The sequence below is a fragment of the Molossus molossus genome, unplaced genomic scaffold (assembly GCF_014108415.1).
Source record: "Molossus molossus isolate mMolMol1 unplaced genomic scaffold, mMolMol1.p scaffold_m16_p_12, whole genome shotgun sequence".
NCBI lineage: Eukaryota > Metazoa > Chordata > Mammalia > Chiroptera > Molossidae > Molossus > Molossus molossus.
In genome coordinates this window covers 80979488-81006001 of record NW_023425347.1, presented here as the reverse complement: position 1 = coordinate 81006001, position 26514 = coordinate 80979488, and the positions used below count along the sequence as shown (strand labels likewise).

The 26514-nt window shown below is 51.5% G+C and overlaps 1 protein-coding gene across 1 annotated transcript in view; it reads right to left on the bottom strand.

Annotated features, from left to right (window-relative positions):
- The window catches only part of CSMD2 (CUB and Sushi multiple domains 2), a 558434-nt gene that overhangs the window by 175327 nt on the left and 356593 nt on the right, over nt 1-26514 (bottom strand). The window contains exons 14-19 of the mRNA XM_036256013.1: nt 21872-22198; nt 17300-17494; nt 3318-3456; nt 2186-2373; nt 1220-1408; nt 916-1032 (exon numbers count right to left, since the gene is read on the bottom strand). Coding sequence (XP_036111906.1) covers nt 916-1032; nt 1220-1408; nt 2186-2373; nt 3318-3456; nt 17300-17494; nt 21872-22198 — 1155 coding nt within the window. The remainder of the gene's footprint in view (nt 1-915; nt 1033-1219; nt 1409-2185; nt 2374-3317; nt 3457-17299; nt 17495-21871; nt 22199-26514) is intronic.

The window sequence follows — 26514 nt, the reverse complement described above, 5'->3', positions numbered from 1 at the left end:
GGCACACAGGTCCACCCAATCAATATTTGTTGAACAAAAGAGTGTATTAATTAATGTTTGTCTTGGAACCAGCACCTTTCCTTGGCTCTCGGACTCCCAAAGATCATTTGTGTGAGTCAGTGGTGCAGCCTGTGAGGGGCAGCTGTGGGGTGCGTGAAGTGGATGTGGGTCCAGCATCAGGCGGGTGCACATGAGGAAGAGGGAGCAGACGCACCCTACTTCCCCGAGGACACAGAGTAAGGAAAGATGTTTCAGGGGTGCCTAAGAGGCTATCAGGAGGGATCAGATCTACAGAAAAATAACAGGTGCTCGTTGGCTGAATGAGTTGGCCGGTTCCCCACCACTGGGCACGTTTAGACAGTTCCGGCAGGGGGTGTGCCATCTCCCGGGGAGCAGCTCAGAGGAGACTGCTGCGCTAAGGATTTGAGATCTGGTACGATCTCTAAGCTCTCTTCCAGCATGGAGATTTTGATTCTTAAAAATACTTACTTTTGCCCTGGCCGATTCGGCTTAGCGGTTAGAGCGTCGGCCTGCGGTCCAGAGAGACCCGGGTTTGGTTCCCACTAAGGGCACGTGCCTCGGTTGCAGTTTGTCCCCGGCCCTGGTTGGTCGTGCGGGTGGCAGCCACTCGATGTGTCCCTTTCACGTCGATGTTTCTCTCTTTCTCTCTCCCTCCCACTCTATCTGAACAAAAATGGAAAAATGTCCTCGGGTGAGGATAAAAAAAACCCAAAACTTACTTTTAAAGATTCTGTTTGTGAGTTCTGTGCTCAAAGAGAAAGGTTCTGGGACCTATCTTGGTGAGGAAAACTCAGACTAAGCCCAGAGGTCACTATACAGGGAGATCCTTACTGTGGAATGTGGGGTCCTGCCCATGTCACACCCCAATGCCTGTGACAGGCCTAAAACACTCACCCTTGCCATGCGACGTTTCGATAATCCAGGTGCAGTTCAGGTTGTTGGGGTAGAAGTCAGGGAACCCTGGTGACAGGATGGTCCCGCTGGAGCCTTGGATGAAGCCACCACAGAGCGCTACAGGAGTGAAGAGGGCAGTGACAGACTGGAGGCTCAAGGAACCCCCGCAATCCTCCTGGGAACTGTCCCCCTCCTTCCAGACCCACCACCCTGTCTGACGGTGGGAGAGCCAGTGCCCTCAAGCTCCTGGTTTTACGTGGCAGGACAGAAACCCGCCACGTGAGTGCCCTTGCGCGTGCCTCACCTTCACAGCTGGGCAGGGCGCGGCTCCACTGGAAGTTGGGCTCACACTCCAGGGGCTCCCCGTCACTCAGTGTGTAGCCCGAGTCACAGCTGAAAGTCACCAGAGCGCCCACATAGAAGTCATTTCCATGGCGCTGCCCGTTTACGGGGATCCCCGGATCCAGACAGTGGTCTGACTGCAGTGCTATAGCTGGAAAGAGAGCGCACCATCACCTCAGAGGGACCCTGGCTGCCTCCCACATGGAGGGAGGAGGGAGCCCTGTTTACAGAAGGCTTCAGCTGTCATTTACCCACTCATCAAATGTGGCTGTCAATATCTGCTGAGAGTATCTGAAGACCGATCAGAGCAAACGAGTTGGCTGGATCGATCGATCGATCATTCATTCATTCATTCATTCAATAAACATAGTTGAGTGTCTGCTAAGGCTTAGACACCATGCTAAGGCTTGTGCATATAAACCCGTGTAGGAACATGACCCTGTCCCGATGGTGCTTTCAGTCATAACTTTCCACAGTGGTCTATAAAACGGAATTGACATCTATCTCTAAATGGAGGCAGCGGCAATGAATTCACAGGGTGACGAGAGAGGGTGAGCGGGTGGGAGATGCACCTCACTTCAACTTCACGATCTGTCAAGTACTCTGTCCCCAGAGTGCCCAACACGGTGCCACCCCGTTGTCCGCACACGGAAGAGGCCTTACGTGTGCCCGCGAGGAACAGGTGGGCAGGCCATCAGCGTCCAATGCTTCTGAAGGCTCAACCCTTTCTAAAGGTTCTTTAGAAAGAAACTTCCATTCTCTCTGAAGGTTGAGCTCTGAGAGATGCCGAGAGCAAGGGAGGGTCTCCCGGGGGCACAGCCTTGAGACGCCATGGGGACGGGGCCAGGCGGGGAGCCTGCTGGCAGAGCAGAGTCCTGGGCCTTCCGCCCACCCGGGCCAACCTGCCGCCTGCCTCCCCGAGACTCACTCTCATAGCGGAGCTGGAATCCGATCTCCGAGTGACTCTTGTCGGTGGAGAAGAGGAGGTAGAGGTAGTTGCTGGTGCTGATGAGGAACTGGGGGACCTGGGTCCCATGGTACACCCCGATCAACGGCGCGGAGTATGTCCGTCCATCTCGCACTTCCAGGGTGTCATAGTTCACCTCGGTTTTAAATCTGCCAGAGACAGAGATGAAGACTTCTTGAGAAACCCAAGGCTTATTAATTCGCAGATGACAGAAGACCCCGTCTGACCCCGAGCTTCAGAACAATCAGATTTTGGCAGGCTGGGAGATTTTAATATAATTCGCACACACTCGCTGGTGACGTGGAGACCTTCTCTGCCATGTTCAAGCCCTTCCCCCCCACAGTGCACTACTCTCTGTCCTCTCTGTGGCCCAGGCCACGGCCGTCTTACGGCCTCGAGGCACAGTGATAGTCTCACGGGTCAGAACCGGTCCAGGCTCTATCGGCTGACGACAGGCCAGGGCCAAAGCTGGCCTACAGGCTGTTTGTGTATGGTCTGAGAGCAAAGAATGCTTTTTACATTTATAAAGGGCATTTTTTTTTAAAGTGAAGAAGACGTAAGAGAAACCCACAAGGGTCCACAGATCCTAAAGCAGCATTGGCCCCCCACAGACAGTCTGGGGACTGCTGCTCCTGCCCAGCATGCTCTATGGGGATGTGTGTGTTCCTGTGCGGGTGGCTTCTTTCCCCACCCAAGGGGCACAGCCGGGGTGGGAGCTGGAAGTGGGCCTGGAGCAGGACTCGGGTCAGAGGGCAGGAAGGCCGCCCGTATCGGACATTTCAGGGTTATGCTCCGCAGGTGCTAATGCCTCCTTCAGCATCCCATGGTGTCTATCTGCCCTCTCCCCATCCTCTGACACCCCCCAGCCTTCTCCTCACCCCTCCAGACAGAGCCCCTTAAACAGCACAAACCCCACTCCTGGGGTGGATGAAGGCCAAGGGCAAAGCCAATGCCGCCTGCCCCGCCCAGGGCAGTCTGTTCCAGTGTTCTCGGACCTTGCTGACCGTGCAGGTCAGTGCTGGCCCCCCACTCACTGCAGCCCCCCCCCCCCAGAGATCACCTGTCCCCTCCCCCAGGCTGTGGTTACAAGCACCTGTCGAAGGTGACTTTGATGGGGTAGCCCGGCTGGGCCTCAATCACCCAGGCACAGCTCAGGGCGTCCTTGTAGAAGCCAGGCCAGCCCGGAGACAGGATGGTGCCGCTGGGCGAAGTCAGGTGACCGCCGCAGGGAGCTGGGGACAGAGGGACAGAGAAACAAATAAAACTCTCTATAAAATGTGTCCTCCAACAAGTGTTGTTTTTGTTTTTATGGGCAATTATGTAAACGATGAGTTCTGTCTATTGGGACCCTTATGGGTACATTCAGTTGTGTCATTAGGTGTTTTATTAAAGACCAGAGGGGAGAAATGAAAAGGATCCTTCAAACAAAGTCCTCTGCCGTTCCAGAAGGGCTGAGCACAGCTAACATGTGGGTCACACTGGTCTTTTCTTTGCTCCTCACTGAGCTGTCAGGCCTGTGGCCAGGCAGAGATCCCCCCCAACAACACACACCCAACATCAGTGCTCTGGCGCTGAGAACAGGCAGGGCCGGCTGCTCACAGCCCAGTGGGACCCGCTCCGCTGGGAGCTCCCTGAGGGCAGGGACCCTACTGTCTGACACGACTCAGCATCCCCAGCATTTAGCCCAGAGCTTGGCACAGTTGTCCCTCTGTGCCAACAGCTGTGCTTGTTGCCTGGAAGAATCGATGAATGGGTGGGAGGGTAAATGAGTGCCATCTACGTCAGTGCCCCCCCGACACTGGCTGGTCTGGGTCTACCTCTGATCTCGCCAAGCCTGTTGTTAGCCCCTTGGTCTCCCTGCCCATTCTTCCCATCCCTTCGCTTCCCATCCTCACCCACGGCTTTCCCATCCTTCTTGCCTCTTCCTACAACCAGACCCTTGGCCTGATGGTCACGAGAGCTCCTCCAGGGCACGGTCCACCTCACCGTGGAAGTTACGCTAGACTGTGTCACTGCCTCGACCAAGAGAATGAGGGTGATGTCACGTCCGTGTGGAAACTTGAAGAGCCAGGGCCTGGTCTGTGGCGTGTTCGGCCTCGGCGATTGTGGACAAGCGTGGAGATGCAAGTTCTGTCTGCCGGGGCCCTGGAGTGAGTCTGAGGCGCGGAGCCCCTGATGACCATGTTGTACTCCTGTGTGGAAGCCCCCGAGGTCTGGGGGTGTTGTCAACACCGTCTAACCCCGGCCATCCTGACTAGTCCACCTCCCTCCCCGCCCCAGTGCCGCTGTCGTCACCACCCCACCGAGGACAGGGAGCCCCGAGGCCAGGCCCAGCTTCACAGCAATAACCGTGTGCTCTCTGCACAGAACGCGGACCTTGGAGGGCTGCTATTATTCGCTCCGCCTTACAGCTAAGGGAGCTGATGCCACGGAGGTTGGGAGACCAGTGCTGCGTTAGCACGCAGCGGCGCCTGGACAGATCTAGGAAGGCGGCATACACCAGAGGGCTTAAGCTAAGCAGCCTCCAGTCTTGAAGGAACCCCTGCTTCCTTGGGGTTTCCTTACTGTGGGGCTACCAGGGGCCCCAAGCGCCCTGACCAAGACCGGGACGGGGACAAGGAGCTGCAGAGCCCGTCCACCTCTGCAAACGTTTGTGACTGCCTCCAGGGAGTCCGTTTCACAAAATACCGCCGGATGGGAGGGACCTGGGGAGCATTATCCTGAGCGAAACAAACCAATCACAGAAAGACAAATATCACATGATCTCACTTTTTGGTGGAATATAATGAACAAAATAAACTGATGAACAAAATAGACCCAGAGACACAGAAGTAGGGTTTAGACTGACAAACCTCAGAGGAGGGGGGCGGTGTCAGGGGAGGGAAGGGATAAACCAAAGAACTTACATGCATGTATGCGCAACCAATGGACACAGACAGCAATGCTGGGGGGGTGGGGCAGGAGGAGGGTGTCAATGGGGGAAAAAGGAGAAACATCTGTAACAAAAATAAATGAATAAAAAACAAACAGCAAAATAAAATACAGCCGAATGTAGCAGATCTTTCCTCTGTCAGTTCAGGAAACTTCTCGGCAGTGCCTAGAATCACTGTCAAGCATCCTTACTAGAAAGTTACAATAGGAAGTTTAGTTAACAGAAAACAGTAACAACGGTGATACTAGTAGGTCACTCATACTGATGACACGACACGGCTTTATTATCCCCATTTTACAGAGGAGAACGCTGAGGCTAAGTAGGCTAAGAGATTAGATGGAGAGCTAGTGAAGTCAGAGTTGAGATTTAACCTCCAGACCTCGGTCTCCAAATCCCCCCACAGCACATATCGGTTCTGCAACGGCCGGCAGTAATGAGCTCATGGGTGCTAAGAGCTTCTACATGTCAGGGCGTATGGATTACCCTGTGACAACTGCACCATGAAAAGGCAGATACTGTTACTATCCTCACCTCATAGGCAGGGGTTACTACTTCTCAGTAAGCCAAGGCCTGGAGAAACACCAATCACACAGCAACTGTATCAAACATTGAGAGTAATTGCAAATGGGTATTATCACTTCCTGGATAAGCCTCGTTTTCACAACCTATCCATCCATCTCTCCGAAACGACGAAAGCTTTCCTCCGCTGCTCCAATGGACACGTGAGACCTTGTGGGGGGGGAGGGCCGTGCCGACCCTTCCGTCCCTGGGTCCCCATGCAGGCACTGACCCTGAGCAGAAGTAGGGACTCTCTCTGGGTCCAACTCAACACAGGCCCAGCCTCTTTGGTTGCAGGACTGTGATATCCTCTCTCACTCTGCAGGAAGCCATAGATCACAGTCACTTCCCTGCCTCGGCTACTCTCCGTTCAGTACATATTTATCAACAAAACCCCGTCTAAAATCTCCAGCGAGGGCAACCCAATCCCACTTTTGGTAGTCGCTGTTCTGTCTTCTTTCTCTGCTGTATCACTTTATCGCCTTGGCCAGTTCATCTCTTCGCCTGCTCATGGGATGGTCTGATGGCCTCTCTATTCATTCGGCCCTTCACTCTCTCTAGCTCATTGTCATGTCTCAGGTGGCAGCTGTCAGGCAGGGGGAAGGAGGGCAGGAGTCCTAAACGTATGTCTCCTTAACATCTGAAAAGAGGCTCAGCCTCACTCTCTCTAAGAAAATACACATTAAAACTACAATGAGAAATGGTTTCTCATCAGGTAGGCAAAACCCAGAGGTGGATGACATGTGCCGCTAGGGGAAAGCAGGTATTCTAGGAGCTTGCTGGTGGAAACGCACGACGACACAACCCCTGTGAAGGAAAACGCGGGAATATCCAGCAAAATCCATATACATTTGCTCTACGACCCAGCAATTCTATTTGCAGAATTCTATCCTCAAGACATGCTAGCAAAATGACAAATCATCCATCCATCCATCCATCCATCCGTCCGTCCATCCGTCCGTCCGTCCATCCATCCATCCATCCATCCATCCACCCACCCACCCATCCATCCATCCATGCATCCATCCATCCATCCATCCATCCATCCATCCATCCATCCATCCATGCATCCATCCACGCATCCATCCATCCATCCATCCATCCATCCATCCATCCATCCATCCATGCATCCATCCATCCATCCATCCATCCATCCATCCATCCATGCATCCATCCATCCATCCATCCATGCATGCATCCATCCATCCATCCATCCATCCATCCATCCATGCATCCATCCATCCATCCATCCATCCATCCATCCATGCATCCATCCATCCATCCATGCATCCATCCATCCATCCATCCATCCATCCATCCATCTGAGGCTATACAAGGCAGCACTATTTGTAATAGCAAAAAAAACTGAAAGCAGCCCAAACAGCCAGCAGTGGGGAGCTGAGTGAATGAACCGGGGTAATCAACAAAATGTACTATTTATGCAGCTATAAAGTAAGAAGGACGAATAGTTTATATGTCATGGAGGGGTCCCTAGAATATATTATTAAGTAAATAGAAGCAAGGTAGATAAGTATAAAGTAAGGGTATATAGTAGGATTCCATGTCTAAGAAAAGCGTGGGAGACACTCACACTTATTTACTCACACTAACAATTAGTGAATGAGGAACCCCAGGTCTCAACATTACCTATGGAAAGACGGGGTGAACAGGGTAGAGAGGGTAGGGATAGAAGCTAGACTTTCTCAGTACACACCTTCTTTTAGAAGTTTAACTTTGGAACTTTGTTATTTTGCATAATCAAAAAGAAATATTGAAATTTAATAAGTCATTTCTCAAAACGAAAAAAGCATAGGAAAGAAATGACTACGATCCTGTGTCAGTTAGTGGGAAATCACACATGAAGAAACTGGTGAAAAAACTTAAAACACTAGCTTGATCGCCCACCCCTAGTAGGGTGTGGGGATAAGAAGACTGGAAGGAAAAGCAACTTCAACTATTTCCCGTGATCATAGTGTAGGTAGTCCTGGTATCACAGTTCTGGGGTGCTCGGGCATCGTGGGGTGCTGGGGGCTGGGATTTTCAGCAAGAGTAAAAGGAGATACAGATATGACTTCAAGGAATTTAAGTAAAAAGTGTTCTTACGTTGGAAATAAAATAAACCCATGATGCGTTTTATCCTTAAAAAATGATTTCTTAGATCTGTTCATTGAAAAGACTTTGAGAAAAAGACCTACTCAACAGTAATACACACCTCCAGACTCTAAATATCATTTTTCACTTAAAAACCAATCCATACACCAAAAGCCGGGGCTCCCAGAGGAAACAGCTGCTTCTCAGCCAGGGACAGAAACGTGCAAGATGAGGCTGGGCTAATTTCCAAAGCTCCCACTGGCCAACGGGACAGTTGAGAGTTGATGAGAATAATAATGACAGTGGATTTAAATACATAAAATGTGTTTCAATACCTTGGACTTTCATACTATTTGAAAACGTTCAGCTTTGGAAGGTGTTAGGGAATTGACTCATTAATATGAAAACTGGTGAATAAAAGAAAACAATGAACTCTTTCTCCTGCCTTTCCTTGAGGAACTATACCTCGGGGTAACCAAGCAGTCGATGAGGGCGAGTTTTCTTTAAATAGTCCAGCTTACGAAAGGAGAAGAAATGATAGCATGTGGCCAGTGGCAATCCCTAGACTGGGATCGTTGATCATTCCCAACGTCCCCAGAGGAGAGACAAGCAGACACTGTGTACCTCTGAGGGAGGCACGGAGCCTGCCTACTAGATATTCTGGCCCAAAAAATGGAACCTAAACCTGGTTAGGTGTCGAGTCTCACTGCCAATGAAGACGATATGGGATAGAGACGATCGTGTTGAACAGCCTCCCGGGGACGTTGCTGGCAAACCCCAGGGTGCAAGAGACCCCTCAGGATGAAGGACCTGGCTTCTTTAACAAACACTTCAAGGGGTGAGGGGAGACACCTGTCGATTAAAGAGGACTTTAGATGTATAAGCCGACCGTAATGTGGAAACCTAACTATGATTCCAATTTCTTTTTCTTTTTTTTTACCCTCACATGAGGACATTTTTCCATTTTTTGTTCAGATAGAGTAGGAGGGACGGAGGGAGGGAGGGAGGAAGGGAGGGAGGGAGGGAGAGAAACATTGACGTGAAAGGGACACATCGAGTGGCTGCCACCCGCATGACCAACCAGGGCTGGGGACAACCTGTAACCGAGGTACGTGCCCTTAGCAGGAACCGAACCTGGGTCTCTCTGGACCGCGGGCCGATGCTCTAACCGCTGAGCCAAACCGGCCAGGGCAGGATTCCAATTTCTTTAAAAATACTATAAAAGAAAGGATTCAATCATCGTGGAAATTTGAGTATATTAAGTGGTTATTACGTTTTTTAAAATAATGGTGTTGTGGGTATGTTTTAAAGAGTTCTTTTTATCTGTTAGGAATACACATGAAACTGTTGTGGATGAAATATTTTGCCTGCAATTTGCTTCTCACGAATCCCAGAGCAGGGTGATGGTGGGTGGAGGTGTAAAATCAGACAAAACAGGCCACGAGTTTGTAACTGTGGAAGCTGAGTGATGGCTACACAAAAGTTCACTATACTATTCTCTCTGCTTGAAATTTTGTTTAAAACGTGGGGCAGAGAGAGGAGTGAAAGCAGTGGCTGAAGCAGCTGTCTGTCAGGAGCTAGGAGGTGGGTGCAGCCCGCAGTGTCTGCTGATGGGTGGATGAATACACCAAACCAAATGTGTTCTACACATAAGCGCAATGCTTTTTCAGCCTTAAAGAGGAAAGGCATTCTGACATAGGCAACAGCACAGATGAACCTTGAGGACATTATGCTAAGTGAGAGAAGCCACTCACAAAAGGACAAACACTGTATGAGGGCACTTACCCAACTGGTAGGAAGTAGACGGTGTTGCCAGAGGTTGGGGGAAGAGGGAAAGGGGAGTTGGTATTTCAGTGGGCACAGAGTTTCTCAGTTTTGAGAGATGAAAAAAATTCTAAAGAGGATGGTGGTGATGGTTACACAACATGAATATACCAAGTACCACTGAACTGTACACCTCAAATTGGTTAAGATGTGTGGTGTGTATGTTACTAATAAAAAAAATTGGAAGAGAATTGTGTTGGGGTAAAAAACAAAACATACACACACACAACACAACACACAGATACACACAACACACAGAGATACACACACAACACACAGACACACACACAAAGACACAGACACAGATACACACACAACACACTGACACACACAAGACACTGACACACACACAACACACACAGATACACACACAAAGACATAGACACAGATATACACACACAACACACTGACACACACACACAGAGAAAAGGAAAAATAAAAGAGGACAGGGGTCCAGCCTCGATGGGAAAGAAGAGCTCAGGGATATGACAAGAGACCCTGTGCCTGACCCAGTGCCTGAGACACGGTCGGTGCTCAATCAGTGTTTTCTTTCGAAGGGATGAAATACTGATTGAAAGGCAGAGGAACTCGGTGCCATGACTGAACTGAGTCCCTCCAGATTCAGAGGTTGAAGTCCTAGCCCCAGTGTGACTGTTTCTGGAGATGGGGCCTTTCAGGAGGTGATTAAGGTTAAATGAGGCCATAGGGTGGACTGGTGTCCCTGTAAGAGGAAGACATACTGGCGTGCGTGGCCCCACAGGAAAGGCTGTGTGAGGACCCAGCAAGGAGGTGACCATCCGCCACCCAGGGACAGAGGCTTCCAGAGAAACCACCCTGCGTCTTGACCTTGGACGTCTAGCCTCAAGAACTCAAATTTCTGCTGTTTCCGCCACCGCTCTGTCCCGCTCTGTCCTGGCGGCACGAGATGATCAATACCGGAGCTCCTGATGGGGGCCGGTGACCCACCTCTCCCGTCCTCTGAGGCCACAGCTGTGCAAGGCCATGGTGACACGATGGGCGGATACAAAGAACTAGTGATGAGTGAGTGCCTTCTCTTTCCCTGTACGTTCACCCTCACGACAACCTAAAAGGGGCTCCCGGCGTTAGCCTCATTTCACAGTTGAGGAAACAGGTGCAGAGAAGGTAGGTATTCGGTCCAGAAACACACAGCGAGGAAGTGGCAGAGCCAGGGTTTCAACGCGGGCGGCTGACACCAGAGTCTGCACTTCTAAGCCCTGCGGGGGACTGGGAATGCCCGCCCCGCTCCTGCCCTCCCCAGACCACCGCTGACTCAGCTGCAGTGTGCGTGAGCAGAGGCAGGGACAGCCTTCCTCTGCCTTCTCCTCCGTCTAGCTCCGCCTCTCCGCCACCACCCCTCACCACCCATCCTCGGCCACTTTGTAGGGGAATGAAGGGGAATGAACTTTGGAGTCACACAGACATCATTTGGTGATTAAGGGATGGTTCTGGAATCGGAATATCTGCATTTGAATCCTGACTGTCCCATCCACTCAGCTGTGTGATCTTGGGCAAGTTACTTAACCACTCTGGGCTCCAGTTTCCTCCTCTGCGAAGTGAGGATCATGACAGTACCCACCTCACAGGGTCATCAGGAGGCTTCCAGAGGACTGTGCATGCAAAGCACGTGGGCCTCCGGATTAGCACGTGGTAACTGCTCAGTTATTCTAGCTGGGTGATCTCAGGCAGTCCATGCATCTCCCTGCCTCCCACAGGTCTCGTGGACAGAGCATGATCCTATCTTTCTCCTAAGAGTGACAAGAAGATTGAACAAGGTACTGTTAGGAACTCCATAACTACCCTCACTTCTCCCTTGGAGGCCTACCTGAGCTAGTCATCACTCAGATTCCTCTCATGGGAGTGGGGAGAATCGACCTTCTTCCATTTTATAGAGCTTAAAATTGTTCTGATTATAAAAGTAACACATTTGGTATACACACAGCGAAACAAAAAATGTACGTATGTTTATACCAGACGGTTAAAAGTATTTTCCTCTGGGGAGCGAGACTGGGAAATGAGCGTTTTCACGTTGAACTTGATCGCTCATGTGCACTGTTTAAATATTTTACAATCACCAAGTATGACTTTCCAAATGAAAAGACATACTCACTGTAGATTATTTATCTCTTGTTTTTTTTTTTTTTTCATGTATTTCTTGTAAGTAACATTAAAAAAAATCCAGCTTGGGTCTTTGTCTTTGAATAAGGAGTTTAATTACCTTTATTGTCATAGTGATGTTTGTCTTACTGCTGTCATTTTGTTTCATGCGTCAATTTCTGGTGCTTCCATGGGGTGTCCTGTCTTTGTCGTTCACGACAGACAATATGTCTCCTCTTGTTTTAATTTTCTACTGGGATATGGAAAGTAGAAAACCTGCTTTTCATCCTATTTGTGGGTGATTTTTAGGCTTCCACAAACATGTTTGAAATTATATTCTCTCCAGTGGCACAATTCAAGAAAAATACAGCAACTGTGTAGCCAGGAGTCTGGGTTTGGATTCTGTCACTTACTGGCTGGGAGAAAGCAGGCAAGTGACAACCTCTCTGTGCCCAGTGGGGACAGTAACTACACCTGCTTCCCAGACAGGTGCACAGCTGAAATGAATGACTGAGACACTTGTCACAGTGGGACAAAATTCACCGCTTCTTCTGTAAAAGAGACAAGGAAGAGAGGAACGTGGGGAGAGAGAACTGTGCAGTCCTTTGTAGATGCCTTCACTTCTGGGAAGCCTTTCTTAGGAAATGTCTGATTTTTAAAAAAAATCCTTACCCAAGGGCATGATTAGAGAGAGAAAGGGAGAGAGAGGGAGAGACAGAGAGAGAGAGAGAGAGAAAGAGAGAGAGAGAAACATCGATTGGCTGCCTTCTATACGCTCCAAATGGGGATCAAACCAGCAAGCCAGGTATGTGCCCTGATCAGGAATTGAACCGGCAACCTTTGGGTGCACAGGACAGCAGTCAACCAACTGAGCCACTCCAGCCAGGCAAGACATTTCTGATTTTAAACATATGAATCCCTTATGTTCTCTAGATCAGGGATCATCAAAGTCCAGCCCAGGGGCCAAAGCAGCCCGCTTACGTGTGTTGTCTCAGGCTGTTCTCACGTAACGATGGACACGATGAACGGAGACTGTGTGGCCTGCAAAGCCAGAGACACTTCCAGGCGGGCCCTTTAAGAAAAGTTTGCTGACTGCTGCATTACATCAGCCAGATAATCATCCTTCTTTCTAAATTTAGGAGAAGAAGCCATTTTCTCCCTCGTCCCATTGCAGCCTCTCAGAAACTAAGTGGCTCTTAGCATATATTAAAAGATTTTTTAAAAGACCGTTAGCTTCTGCATTTAATTGTCCACAAGGTGGGGATACTTAATCAAAAACGAAAATTGAAAAAGATGAAGATGCTGATGACAAAGCAGGGTTCTCCCAAGGCTGGGGACAAGGGGAAAAGGGCCACAGAGGGGCCAGGTCCCCAGGGGCTTCTCCACCTGCCCTGCCCTACAGCTTCAGGGCTGGATTGGCCACCCTGTGGCATCTCTCCGCCTCTGATGTGCTGCTGCATGTCCCCGAAAACCAGGGTGGCAGCAAACGTCCCCCCACTGAGAAAAGTGAGCAGGCTCTTCTTCCCTGTTCCACACCAGGGTCTAATAGGCTGCCCCTTGTTTTTGGTCGCCTCCTGTCCCCTAGGGACAGAATGAAAGAGGCAGTTTTAATTTCTAAATCAGGACCTTGCCTATGAACAGTGAGCACTGATAAGGTCAGATTCTCACCCGCATCAGCATGGGGGTCTCACGCACGGGCAGGTCAGTGGTTGAGCCAGGAGGGCAGTGGTGAAGGAAGAGGAGGGTTCTGCAGGCACCCAGTTCTGATGCCTCCTCAGGGGGTCAACTTCACTGGGACGGAGCCCGAGCAGGCTCCGAGGCACTGGCGCCTGCGCTTCTGGCTGGAGGTGGGGGGCATCGTGGTGGGAAGGTAGGATGAAGGCCCACGGAATTGGTAAAGAAAAATTAATAGTGGTGACACTAAGTGTTCATCAGAGTTGTCTGGTGGTGGCCCACGAGGAAAAGGAATTCGGGGAAAGGAGAGATCAGGTGAGTAAGCGACAGCAGGGAATTGTCCTGGACGAGACGGACGCGCACGCGGAAAACCGAAGATGTCAGAGGAGACTGAGGAGCATGAGGGAAAAGGAGAGGCCAGCCCAGGACCGGCAAACGACCACCGACTGGCCGTCTCCAGACCTGGGTCACCTGCTTCACCCACGAACAATCCCATCGGACAGGCATGGTTATCCCCCGTGCCAACCAGGAATTACCTCCTCTACCGGTCCCACAGCTGGGTGGGGGGGGGAGGGGAGCGGGGGCCTCACAGGATTCCTCTGATACTACAGCTCCTGTGATTCCCCAGGTGCGCTCGCGGGGGGATGGCAGGCGAGGCCCTGACCTCACGGCGGGGCCCTGGAGGGCAGAGAGCAGTCTGCTCACAGCATAGTACGGGGCAGACACCTGGGAGGATGGAAACGTACACTAGACCCCCAAGTGCAGAGATACCCATCTGACTGGTCCAATGAGGAAATGATTAAAATCCGGTTACAAGGATGCTTACGGCCAGCACACGCTGCAGGCTGCCTCTGACAGGCGCTGCTCACGACACCCCGGGAGGAGGCTCCTGTTACAACCACACTGCACAGACAGGTGACCGAGGCACAGACAGGGCACTCACTGGCCCCGGGTGACTCAGCTGGGGCACAACAAAAGGTGATCTGGGGGGAGTCAGGCCCTGGAGCCCACGAAAGAGGCTCGGACCTAGTTAAACACTCACTCACTCATTCACTCGCTCGATCAGTGATTCATCAACCAGTGCGGACTGAGCATCGAGGTGCCAAACAACAGGTCAGTTGTGTTAATACAGCCAAGGATGACTCCCTACTTCACAGAGTTCACAAACCAGTGGTCACACAGCTCACACTTTTGAGGATTTACTTTAAGGCAGGAACTGCCCTTCACAAATACATTTTATCATTATCACCCCTCCCCTTTCTCAGCTGAAAAAACAGAGGCTCAGAGGGTAAAAATGATGTGCCAGGAGTCCAGCCCAGGCCCTGACTCCAAAGCCCACAGGGCCTCTGGCATGTGCACTGTGCTCTCGGTGGTCTCTCTTGTCCCCCCACCTGTGAGCCCGGGCATGCTCCCTCAGGGACCCTGCTTGTTCTCCTGTCCTCCACCTGTGAGCCCGGGCATGCTCCCTCAGGGACCCTGCTTGTTCTCTTGTCCCCCACCTGTGAGCCCTGGACATGCTCCCTCAGGGTCCCTGCTTGTTCTCCTGTCCCCACCTGTGAGCCCTGGACATGCTCCCTCAGGGACCCTGCTTGTTCTCCTGTCCCCACCTGTGAGCCCTGGACATGCTCCCTCAGGGACCCTGCTGGTTCTCCTGTCCCCCCACCTGTGAGCCCTGGACATGCTCCCTCAGGGACCCTGCTTGTTCTCCTGTCCCCACCTGTGAGCCCTGGACATGCTCCCTCAGGGTCCCTGCCTGTTCTCCTGTCCCCACCTGTGAGCCCTGGACATGCTCCCTCAGGGACCCTGCTTGTTCTCCTGTCCCCACCTGTGAGCCCTGGACATGCTCCCTCAGGGACCCTGCTTGTTCTCCTGTCCCCACCTGTGAGCCCTGGGCAGTGCTCCCTCAGGGACCCTGTTTGTTCTCCTGTCCCCACCTGTGAGCCCTGGACATGCTCCCTCAGGGACCCTGCTTGTTCTCCTGTCCCCACCTGTGAGCCCTGGACATGCTCCCTCAGGGACCCTGCTTGTTCTCCTGTCCCCACCTGTGAGCCCGGACATGCTCCCTTAGGGACCCTGCTTGTCCTCCTGTCCCCACCTGTGAGCCCTGGGCAGTGCTCCCTCAGGGACCCTGCTTGTTCTCCTGTCCCCCCCACCTGTGAGCCCTGGGCGGTGCTCCCTCAGGGACCCTGCTTGTTCTCCTGTCCCCCCACCTGTGAGCCCTGGGCGGTGCTCCCTCAGGGACCCTGCTTGTTCTCCTGTCCCCACCTGTGAGCCCTGGACATGCTCCCTCAGGGACCCTGCTTGTTCTCCTGTCCCCCCCACCTGTGAGCCCTGGGCAGTGCTCCCTCAGGGACCCTGCTTGTTCTCCTGTCCCCACCTGTGAGCCCTGGGCAGTGCTCCCTCAGGGACCCTGCTTGTTCTCCTGTCCCCCCATCTGTGAGCCCGGGCATGCTCCCTCAGGGACCCTGCTTGTTCTCCTGTCCCCACCTGTGAGCCCTGGACATGCTCCCTCAGGGACCCTGCTTGTTCTCCTGTCCCCCCACCTGTGAGCCCTGGACATGCTCCCTCAGGGACCCTACTTGTTCTCCTGTCCCCACCTGTGAGCCCTGGGCGGTGCTCCCTCAGGGACCCTCTTGTTCTCCTGTCCCCACCTGTGAGCCCTGGGCAGTGCTCCCTCAGGGACCCTGCTTGTTCTCCTGTCCCCACCTGTGAGCCCTGGACATGCTCCCTCAGGGACCCTGCTTGTTCTCTTGTCCTTGCCACCTGCTGACCGGGTGCTCAGTTTTGGGTTTGGGAACTGGGTGTGAAGAGAGGTCTCTTAGGTCTTTACCCACTGTCCATCAAGGGAGACGAGGAGAAGATGCTTTCTAGCTCCCAACTGGAGAGAGCCACAGCCTCTGCCCCCTTGGACACTGTGACCGCTGCCAGGGGCCCATGGGACACACATAGTTCATCTGTTATTTGCAAATATTTCCTGAGGGCCTTTTCTGCGCCAGGCACTGTGCTGGGTACACGGATTTGATGTGACCCTGCCCTCAAGAAGCTCAATCTGTGTTTTTTTTTATCCTCACCCGAGGACATTTTTGCATTTATCTGCAGATAGAGCTGGAGGGAGAGAGGGAGGAAGAGAGAGAAAGAAACATTGATATGAGAGAGACACACCGAGTGGTTGCCACCCACACGACCCCATCCGGGGCCGGGGACAAACTGCAACTGTGGTACGTGCCCTTAGTGGGAACTGAGCCCGGGACACTCCAGTCCACGGGTTGACACTGTAACTGCTGAGCCAGACCGGCCAGGGCTCAATCTGTTTTAAATGCCTGCAGTTTGGTGGACCACAGGCTGGTCTCTGAAATGGAGCCAAGCCTATTGTATGTGCCAAGGAGGACCCAGGAGATGCCATGGTAGCCCCTGGCTTGCATCAGCCCGCGTTCCTCCTGCGGGTCTGCTGGAGACGACTGACTGCAAGGATAACAGCCAGTTTACAGGGGCACAAAGGCCGGGGGCTGTCCCGGGCCCTGGGGAAATCAACGTGTGGAGAAGAAAGTGTGGCAGGAGCCGGAAGACTTGAAACCGCACAGCACCGCCGAGGCTGCTCCGCGGGTGAGGCTGCTCCGCGGGTGAGCTGCCCGGGGCGGGACCAGGGAGGGGGCTCCCGGTGGTGTGATTCCCAGAGCTCCCAGCTGAGAGGTGTTTGATGCCTGCCAGTCCAGCACCAGTGTTTCTCCAGTTTAATCTCTGGTTACAAATAAAATTTCTGTGCAGAGTGGCCCTCCAAGCCCCTGGCGCCCCAGCGCGAGGGCGAGAAGGCGGCCCGAGCCCTGGGGGAGGAGGGAGGACTCAGGCCCGGCCCCTCCGCAGCCCCGCCGGCAGGCCCGTACCTTCGCACCGCAGCACGGCGCTGTTCCAGACCACGCTGCCCTCCTTCAGGATGCAGGTGATGGTCTCGGAGCCCTGCGTCCCCAGGAAGCCTTCGTCACAGAGGAAGGAGATGGAGCTCCCCAGCTGGAGGCTGTCCCCGAATCGTTTGCCGTTCACCGGAACGCCGGGATCAGGGCACTCGTTGTGTCGGAAGGCTGTGGATGGGGCCAAGCATGTGATTAGGCGGAGCTGGTGGGCAGACGGCCCCACAGAAAACCAGCTCCATGATGGTGGTCCACCCCAGCCCTCCCCCAGTTCCCTAAGGACCCGCCATGCTGGAGGGAGAGCCAGATGCCCTCGAACCAGGGGCTCACGTGCCGCCCTGGACGTCAAGCAGGTGAGTGTCAAACCTAGTCCCCTGCCTTCCCGAGCACCTAATCCGATTTCATTCTGATGAACATTTCTAGATCAGGCAGTGGGCTAAGTATTTCTCATATTCGCTCACTTACATCATACGATTGCACAAAGTACATATTGTTGTCCCAGTTTGCAAATGAGGAAATTGAGGCTTAAGGAGCGGATCTGCCTCCTCAACGTCAAGTCCATCCATGCTTCCCTAACTTCAGACAGTGATGGGACCACTTACGGTGCAGGTGAGCTGAGCTCTAGATCCTGTGACACTAATGGACACTAAGCATCAGGAGGCGGGGCCCGGGAATCAGCCCTGTCTGAACCCATTTCCTTCACTCCCTTGCCTCTGTCAGGCTGCCTGGTCCTCTCCCGGGCCCGGCGGGGGGAGGAAAAAGTCAGAAGACTTTTGGGTTTAATCGAGCTTTGCCTCTTGTTAGCTCCGTGGTCCCAGGAAACTTATGCAATCTTGCTGAGCCTGTTTCCTGACCTATAAAATGAGATCATACTTCACTCGCAGGGTCATTCTGGGATAGAAATAAAATGAAAGTTGATATGAATAGGAAAGTGGAGAATATTTGGTACAGCCCCTGATAGACGATACGTGCTCCTCAAGGATGAGTTCCCTTCCTTCCTGCTGTTCCCCTCTGTCTCCAGCAAGCATATTCCCAGCCTTCCTCCATCAGGGACACCACAGGCTCCCACTCATGTCTCTGAAGCCACGCCCTGTTTGCAGCCCTGCTGTTCGAAGGATGGTGGCTTTGCCGCGGAGACCGGGCTCCATGGCTGCACTTGCACCGCTTTAAAAAACTCCGTTTGCAGCTTCGAAATCCCTGGGGAGGGAAACAGCTGCACGGTCAGAAACAGGCAGCCCGCCTTGGAGGCTGCTGGAGGCAAGAGGCCCGGAGACCGGCATCCTTCCAGGGGAAGGCACGCTGCGGGGGTGACATGCAGAGGAGCGGGGTGAGCCCTGCAGGGCTTCCACGAAGCCCCCAGCACCTTTCGCTCTGACAGGCAAAGCCTAGCTCAGCCCAGACTGTCTTCCAGCCTCTCTTTGTCAGGGACTATGACCGTGGGGTTGTCCTGATTTCAACATAAGTGGTGCCTGATGGCAGAAGTCCAGGAGTTAACCCTATCGGTCACACTCATACACATACACACACACGCTCACAGAAGATCCAGATAGGGAGCTGTTTTCAACATCTGGGAGTAAAAGCTCTAAGTCAAGGATTTAAACACTGCCCAGTTCTACCTAGGTATCTTTTCCAACCTGTCTCCTGCCTACAGATGGAAAGGAACAGACCTCAGCCTACAAGTCTCTGGTGTGGGGGTGGTGCTGACTGTGAGTGCTCACACCGTAGGTGCTCAGTAAACAGCCACTGCATCATTGCCGAAGATGTGCCATGTGGAAGAAGGATTGGGTTTCCTCCCAGGAGCTCGAGGGGTGGCAAAGGATCACAGGTCCTTGTTATAGGGACACATTTCAAGTCACCACGAGGGGAAGCTCCTGCTATGGAGACAGCTGTCTGGGGAGGTGAGCTCCCTGACACAGGGCGAATTCTAGCTCCGCCTGGATGATCATCAGTTGGGATGTGACCAGGAGACAACTGTCCTGCGGGGGGACTCTGCTACTTCCCAAACACTTGTCCATGGACTACTGCTCACCAGCTGTATCGGAACCACCTCAGAAGCCTCTTAAAAAGTAGATGCTAGGCCTCAGCCTCTTGGAGATTCTGATTCAGCAGATCTGGGATGGGGCCCAGATTAAAAAAAAATATTTCTACTTATCCATCCAACTGCCTATCTGTGAACGCACAGAAAATATCTTATGTCTGCAAGTGTTCACCAAATGTTGTCAAGAACCACTTCTGATGGGGGGATCTGGGGTGTAGTTAGCATTTCCTCTGTGGCCTGTTCTCTTTGACGCCTTGGCCGTGCCATTCTTCCGGTGGTGGGGAACCCTGGAGAGGAATGCGAGGGGGGAGCTCGTCCTCGGGTCTGGTCCGCCGCCTTTTGCCTCTTCCTCTGCGGACCCAGCATTTGCTCCTTTCTAGGACTCGGTTTTCCTGGGAGACTAAAGCATGCAGCTTTGCTTTGGGTGCCCCATCCGTGTCCACACTGCCTTTGATCTTGCAGAGTTCCCTGCCGTCACCATCCTGGACACGTGGGCTTCCCTGGGGAACTCGGCCTTCTTCCCGCTTCACCGGGGCAGTCAGAGCACTGAGCCATTCACGGATCTTCCCAGTCCATAAACGCTGACTGAGCCTCACCGCGTGCCAGACCCTGTGCTGGGCAGCTAGTTAATCCTCCCCCTACCTGTCCAGAACTTGGGGTCTCGTGGGAAAGCAGGAGTGAGCTATAAGCTACGAGCTGCATTGCTAGACTGGGAAGACCAGGGGAGACCGACTGGGCTCTGCCTCCTGCTGCCCATGGGCGCGTGAGCAGGAGCACCCCGGAGGGGCATCTCGGAGAAGGCTGGTTGTTTCCAGCTAAAGGGGAGACCGACTGGGCTCTGCCTCCTGCTGCCCATGGGCGCACGAGCAGGAGCACCCCGGAGGGGCATCTCGGAGAAGGCTGGTTGTTTCCAGCTAAAGGGGAGACCGACTGGGCTCTGCCTCCTGCTGTCCATGGGCGCGAGCAGGAGCACCCCGGAGGGGCATCTCGGAGAAGGCTGGTTGTTTCCAGCTAAAGGGGAGACCGACTGGGCTCTGCCTCCTGCTGCCCATGGGCGCACGAGCAGGAGCACCCCGGAGGGGCATCTCGGAGAAGGCTGGTTGTTTCCAGCTAAAGGGGAGACCGACTGGGCTCTGCCTCCTGCTGTCCATGGGCGCGAGCAGGAGCACCCCGGAGGGGCATCTCGGAGAAGTCTGGTTGTTTCCAGCTAAAGGGGAGACCGACTGGGCTCTGCCTCCTGCTGTCCATGGGCGCGCGAGCAGGAGCACCCCGGAGGGGCATCTCGGAGAAGGCTGGTTGTTTCCAGCTAGTCTGGTGTCCCGGGGAGGGTGCTGAGGGGAATGTCAAGGAAGGGTTTTAGTTAAGGTGGCCCCTTGGAATCTGGGGTCCCCAGTGACTGGCCATTTGACACCTCTTGTCTTCAGCTAAACTAGACCCCAAGGACAGGTGGGACAAGGAAACAAGACCTCTGCCATGGGTGGGGGAGGGGCCGGGAGAAGATCAGCTCATTTTTTTTTCTTTTTTCTTTTATTAGAGAGGCTTGTGCTTTAATGGCAACTGGGGCAAAGGGGAAGAAACATGAATTTCAGGGGTACAGAGGGCAGGCAGCCAGGCCAGCTGGGTCTGGAGATCAGTTCTGTGAAAAGCATGGTAGGGACCACTTTGTGTGTATTTGTGTGTGTAGGGTGGGGCTTGGGCTGGGTGCTGGCATTTCACAAGCAGCCTCTGGGTAAGATCTGGTTAATTGCTCAAGCAGACCCAGCTTTAGCCCTGTTGGACTATTTGTCATCCGCCAAGGTCATGGGTCTGCAGCTTATTATACCCTGACAAGTACTTCTCACTGCCTTTGGCGGCTCGCTATTTCCAGTCTCTCCGACTCTGCCCCACCCCACCCCCACTAGAACCCCATGAGACACAGAAATGAACATAATCACCGCCGAGCTAGCTTCAGGTTGCTTCTAGAAGGGGCCCAGGATTGGAACCGGAGGGGCCACTTCTGGACTGTGGCCCTGGGGCGCACGATGAGGAAGTGCCCCAGAGTTGGCTCTGACACAGTGTTGGAGCCAAGGAGAGACGGCACTCCAGACTCCGGTTCCCATGTGACTGTGGGCACGGGGACCGGGCAAGGCCCAGCGAGAGCAGCCCCACCGGGCACCTGCAGTCCGCGGCCAGCCAGTGTTCAAGACCACAGGGCAGCACATCAGGGAGGGGCCAGGAGCTAATGAGGGGGTGACAGAGGCTTCTCTCCCTTGGGCCTTCCCAGTTCTAGCTGCACCTTCCAGGAGGCAGGGGGTGGGAGGGAGCAGGGAGGTCCCAGGCTCTTTTTGCAGCATATACAGGAAATAAGTGCTCGGAAGAGACGGACTCCACAGAGATGAGCACCCTGCCTGCAGCCAGGCCTGGGCATTACAGCCCTTGGAGCTGGCCCCCCCATATCAACCCAACTCTTCCACGGGCGCACCCTCTCCCGGCCGCAGAGGGACGGTCAGCTGGGGGCAGGGAGGACTCACTGGTAAAGGTAATGTTGAAGCCCCGCTTCCCCGTGGAGTGGTCAGTCTGGAACTCGAGACGGGCCACGTGGCCACTGCTGGTGATGGAGGAGGGGAGCTGGTTTCCTGAGAAGGTGCCCAGGACAGGGGCCTCAGCAGTGGCCCCGTCCTTGATGACCAGGAAGTCGAACTGGGGCTCCACGTCGATGTCGTTGAAGGCCAGGTGGATGCGGCTCTCGGGCCGGGCCAGGATGAGCCAGACGCAGTGGAGGTGGTTGCCGTAGTCCTCTGGGTAGTTGGGCGACAGGACGACCCCAGAGGGGCTGGTGAAATTGAAGAAGCAGGAAACTGCAAGAGAAGAGCGGTGGCGGTGAGTGAGCAGCCCTGGCACCTGCGTGGGCCACGGAGGGCTGGCGGGGTGCTCCCTCGTCTGGAGAGCAGCAGGCAGAAAGGCTGACACAGGGCTGGGCTGGACTGGCCGGGCTCTGAGCTCGAGGCGGGAGACACGCCGGGCTCCACGCTGGGCATGGTGCTGGGAAGGGTCCCTCTGGCAAAGTGCAGACAGGGGGAGGGGCTCTTCTCTTGGCCCCACCCTCTCTGTCAGTGTTTCCCTAGTAGTGTTTCATGCTTGTCCCTTGTGTGGGGGCAAACCGTCACTCAAGCTAAGGTGTCCTCAGGGTGCCCAGCTCAGCTTAGCGGGGGGTGATCTCTCAGGGGGTAACCAGGGTGGAGACATTCCAAGTCCATTTCTCTCCTTCAAACATTTTGGTGGGGAAGTGACAGGTGTGCCCTGAGACTCTGACAACCTCATAGCTACAAAACTATGCTAAGGAGGTGCCAGGTAAGCGCCCTCTTCCAGAGAGGAAAACATGGGAAGGAACTGGGGAGGAAGTAACAGTGTCTCATCTGTTGCCCCGCCCATTTCTGCCACCTCTCCTACTTCACCCTAAGGTCCACTCTGCCGAAACCCCTTATTTAAAACCCTTTCATGCCAGTGATTAACAGATCCTAGAAGGACGTTGAAGCAGGAAAAGTGCTGTAAATAGGGAAAACAAAAGCAAAAACAAATACACTAAACCAAAATTAAAAAGAAAAATAATAGTATGTAAAAAAAATAACTGTAACAAATGTGCCAAAGGGCAACTCCCAGCATCGAATGAGAGCGTTTTAATTCTCTGAGGGTATCACCAAGCTGAGCGAAGCGTATGCTCAGAGGACTCATATGAGAAAAAATAGAACTACTATGAGAACACAGTCCAGTTCTCTAGAAAAAAAAAACATACAACCCAATATTGCTGAGGCTTCGTGGAAATTCATATGTATTTATGGCCAGTTGGATGTAAAGTTGATATAATCCTTTTGGAAGGAAGTATATGAATTCTTATCAACAACCAAAACAACAACAACAACAACAACAACAATAACTCTGTTCAGTAATCTCTAGGAATTAATTCAAAAGACAAAGAGCCACATGGACAAAGATGTTCATAGTGACATAATTTCATTACAGAGAAAAAATGTGAACGACCTCTATGTCAGTTCAATAAGGTGAGGTGTTATAACCTTTAATGCGATGCAGTTTGAACACAATTATTAAAATGATAAATACGACCCTGTAGAAAGGAGAATGTTAAACATCACTTTAAGTGTAACGATAGATCATAAAATTATATGTATACTTTTGATTATAGCTCTTGAATATTTATTTATATATAGATAAAGACTGGGCATGAACCCTAAATAAAAACTGTATTAGAATAATGGGTTTGTGGGTGATATTTTTTCAAAATAAAAACAATACTTAATTTTCCTGACTGCAAAAATGATACAGCCTTATGCTAAACATTTTTAATATAAAAACGTATAAATAAGGTAAAAACTAATAGGAACAAACATTTAAATCCCATTATAACATTTATATTGCTGTCTGGTGTTAATAATATCAAAACTTAAGTAAATTAAATATTTGATGGATTAATTATAATAAAGTTAAGGTGAAAAAATAAAATCATGTTTGCAAAAAAAGAAAAACACAAAACAAAGAAATGTTTGACTCCTATCTTGAGTTTCTCCTTCCTCTCCCTCACTCCACCCATCCCCCCACTGCCTGCATCAGGTTAAACTGATTCAGCAAAGTGAACCTGGTCCCTAGACACATGCAGTCTTACCCTTGTAATCTCTGCATTTATAACTATAGAAAGAGTTTGAGCCAAAGGGAAAGAGGAATGGAAAATCTTTAAGGCAACACAATATATAGTTAATAGTAATTATTATTACATGTTATTTGGGGGTTTATAAAGCAGGCAATGTGTTAAGAACTTGCATCAATCACTCTATCACAATAACACTATGAGGTGGGTCCTGTTATTAACCCTATTTAAAGATGAAGACACTGAGGCACCGGGGGTTAAGTAACTTGCCAGGGCTGAGCATCCAGTCAATGGTAACAGCAAATTCAAATCTATGCAAATTCATGCAAGTTAAAACCCATCTGACTCCAGGGGCCAAGCTCTTAGCTGCCCCTCAACACTGTCTCCCAGCATGAGAAGAGTACTGCTCGTTGGGCCTACGTCTAACACTGGAGTCCCTGGGGTATTCTTAGAACCTTTGAAGGTCCAGCGATCGACCTCAACCATGACATCTGCACTGAATGGGGGCTCGTGGGTGGACATGAGTGCCCTCACGCAGCTCTCTTATCACCAGCTTTGAGGTCATCCAGCTGGGGGCACAATGCAAATGACAAGGTACCCTAACCTAACAGAGCCAACTGCCCTGAAGACAGAAGGGACAATCAGGAGGGCTGCCTCCAGAGAACACAATGAGCTGAAGGCAAAGAAGGCGCTGTGATTTCGGAGGGAAGATCATCAGGGGAACCGTAAGCATGTGAACAAATGGATTTGCTGCACAGGAGAGTTTAGTTAACAGCACTTGATTCTCCATCCCCACTCCAGCACGCCATCACTTAATTCTCCTTACTTTAGACCCTCTATCCATGTTGTAAGCTCCAGGGGTACCCTCTGGAGCAGCTCTGTACAACAGCTCTACCTACCACTCTGCAAAATTATCTTATTCACTCTGTGTTTATGGTCTGTCCCTCTCCCCCCCCACCCCACTCCATGACAGCAGAAATCTTTTCTGATTCCTTGGGGTCCCAATGGCTGCCACAACGCCCGGCACATTGTAGGTGCTCAATCAATGTTTGCTGAATGAGTCAATGAGTATTTAATGGTTGGTGACGCCTGAAAAGATGGTGACATGAATACATGTGCCTTATATCTTCATCCTGTTCCAAGACCCAACCAACAGAATTGACCAAGGTCTGTAAAATTAGGTGGAGACCTGGATCAACTCTGAAAACCAGGGGAAAATATTGTGGTATGGTCCTCAATGCATGTCTCTAACACACAGTGCAGATCTCTCCCTACACAGTTTACAGTAGGAAACAGTATGACCCAGCCAAGTTGTTACGCCACAAAGATAAGAGCTCCCAATATCAAAGACTTCAAAAATATATTATTCACATAACACTCATAAAAAGCCACTTGAAAGTGTTTTCTACGGAACCAAGAGATGAATCAAAATGAAGAACTCAAGGATGGGAAAGTTATGGTTAATAAAAATAAAAAAAAGCGTCGGCAACAAGCAAATGAGCCATACAGTAAAGAATCTAAACAACTGCTATAAACATAGTTATAAAGCAGAATGCAAGTGTAACCATTACTCTTTGGAAGAGAAGATATAAGATCGCACTCCTGTCAAACCCCAGGGTAAAATACTGCAGATTATATTGATATAAACAGTAAAGAGGGAGGAAGGAGATATGCTCATTTCCTCATCTTAGAATAAATTCCACTACATAGTTTTTGTGGTTAATTTGAGAAATATAGGTTAAAGCATGTTTTAATTAAGTGTAATTAGTAATAAACTATAAAGTGGCTTATCTTCAAAATTACCAAAAGGGAAAAACTATAGCTGTCAATGTAGCAAAAGTTAAAAAAAAATTAATAAAATGAAAAGGAATTCAAAGGAAACACTAAGGAAGTATAAAGAGAGGAAGTGTAAAGTAAGATGCTAGAAACAGAAAAAAAAAGTATTTATAATAGTAACTGTATACAGGATAATCTATCCTAGTAAAACATGACCCTCATTTTAGGACAGGACAGAAGGCTTAAGCGAAGTGACTCAGAATAGTCAAAAGTAAGGGGATGCACCAGGACAGCTCACACTTCACTTTGGGAGAATGTTACCATCTACCAATGCCCAGGCCATTGCAGAGGCTAAAAGCTTCCCCAGTGATTCTAAGGAGTAGCCAGGGTTTCAGAACTATTGGTGGAGACAAATGCAAACTAAAGAATAAAGGTGTTTTAATATATCAGACACTTGGATAATATCAAACTCTTGGATGACCCTTTTCTCAGGCCAAGAGTCCTCTCCATAGATATCAAGAAACATTTATTTTTGCACCTAGAAAGAGATAGGGCTGATAAACTGACACTAATAGAAACAAAACACGGCCCTACAAAGCTGGGTCCTCCATCCCAAGAGATAACGCAGACTTGTTGCAACAAGGGCAGGAGAAGGGAGTGCGCATTGTGTTACAAAGGCCTCTCACTGCAAAATTAGGTTTCCATGTTACAATGGAATGTTTCTGTTAGAGAATTGAA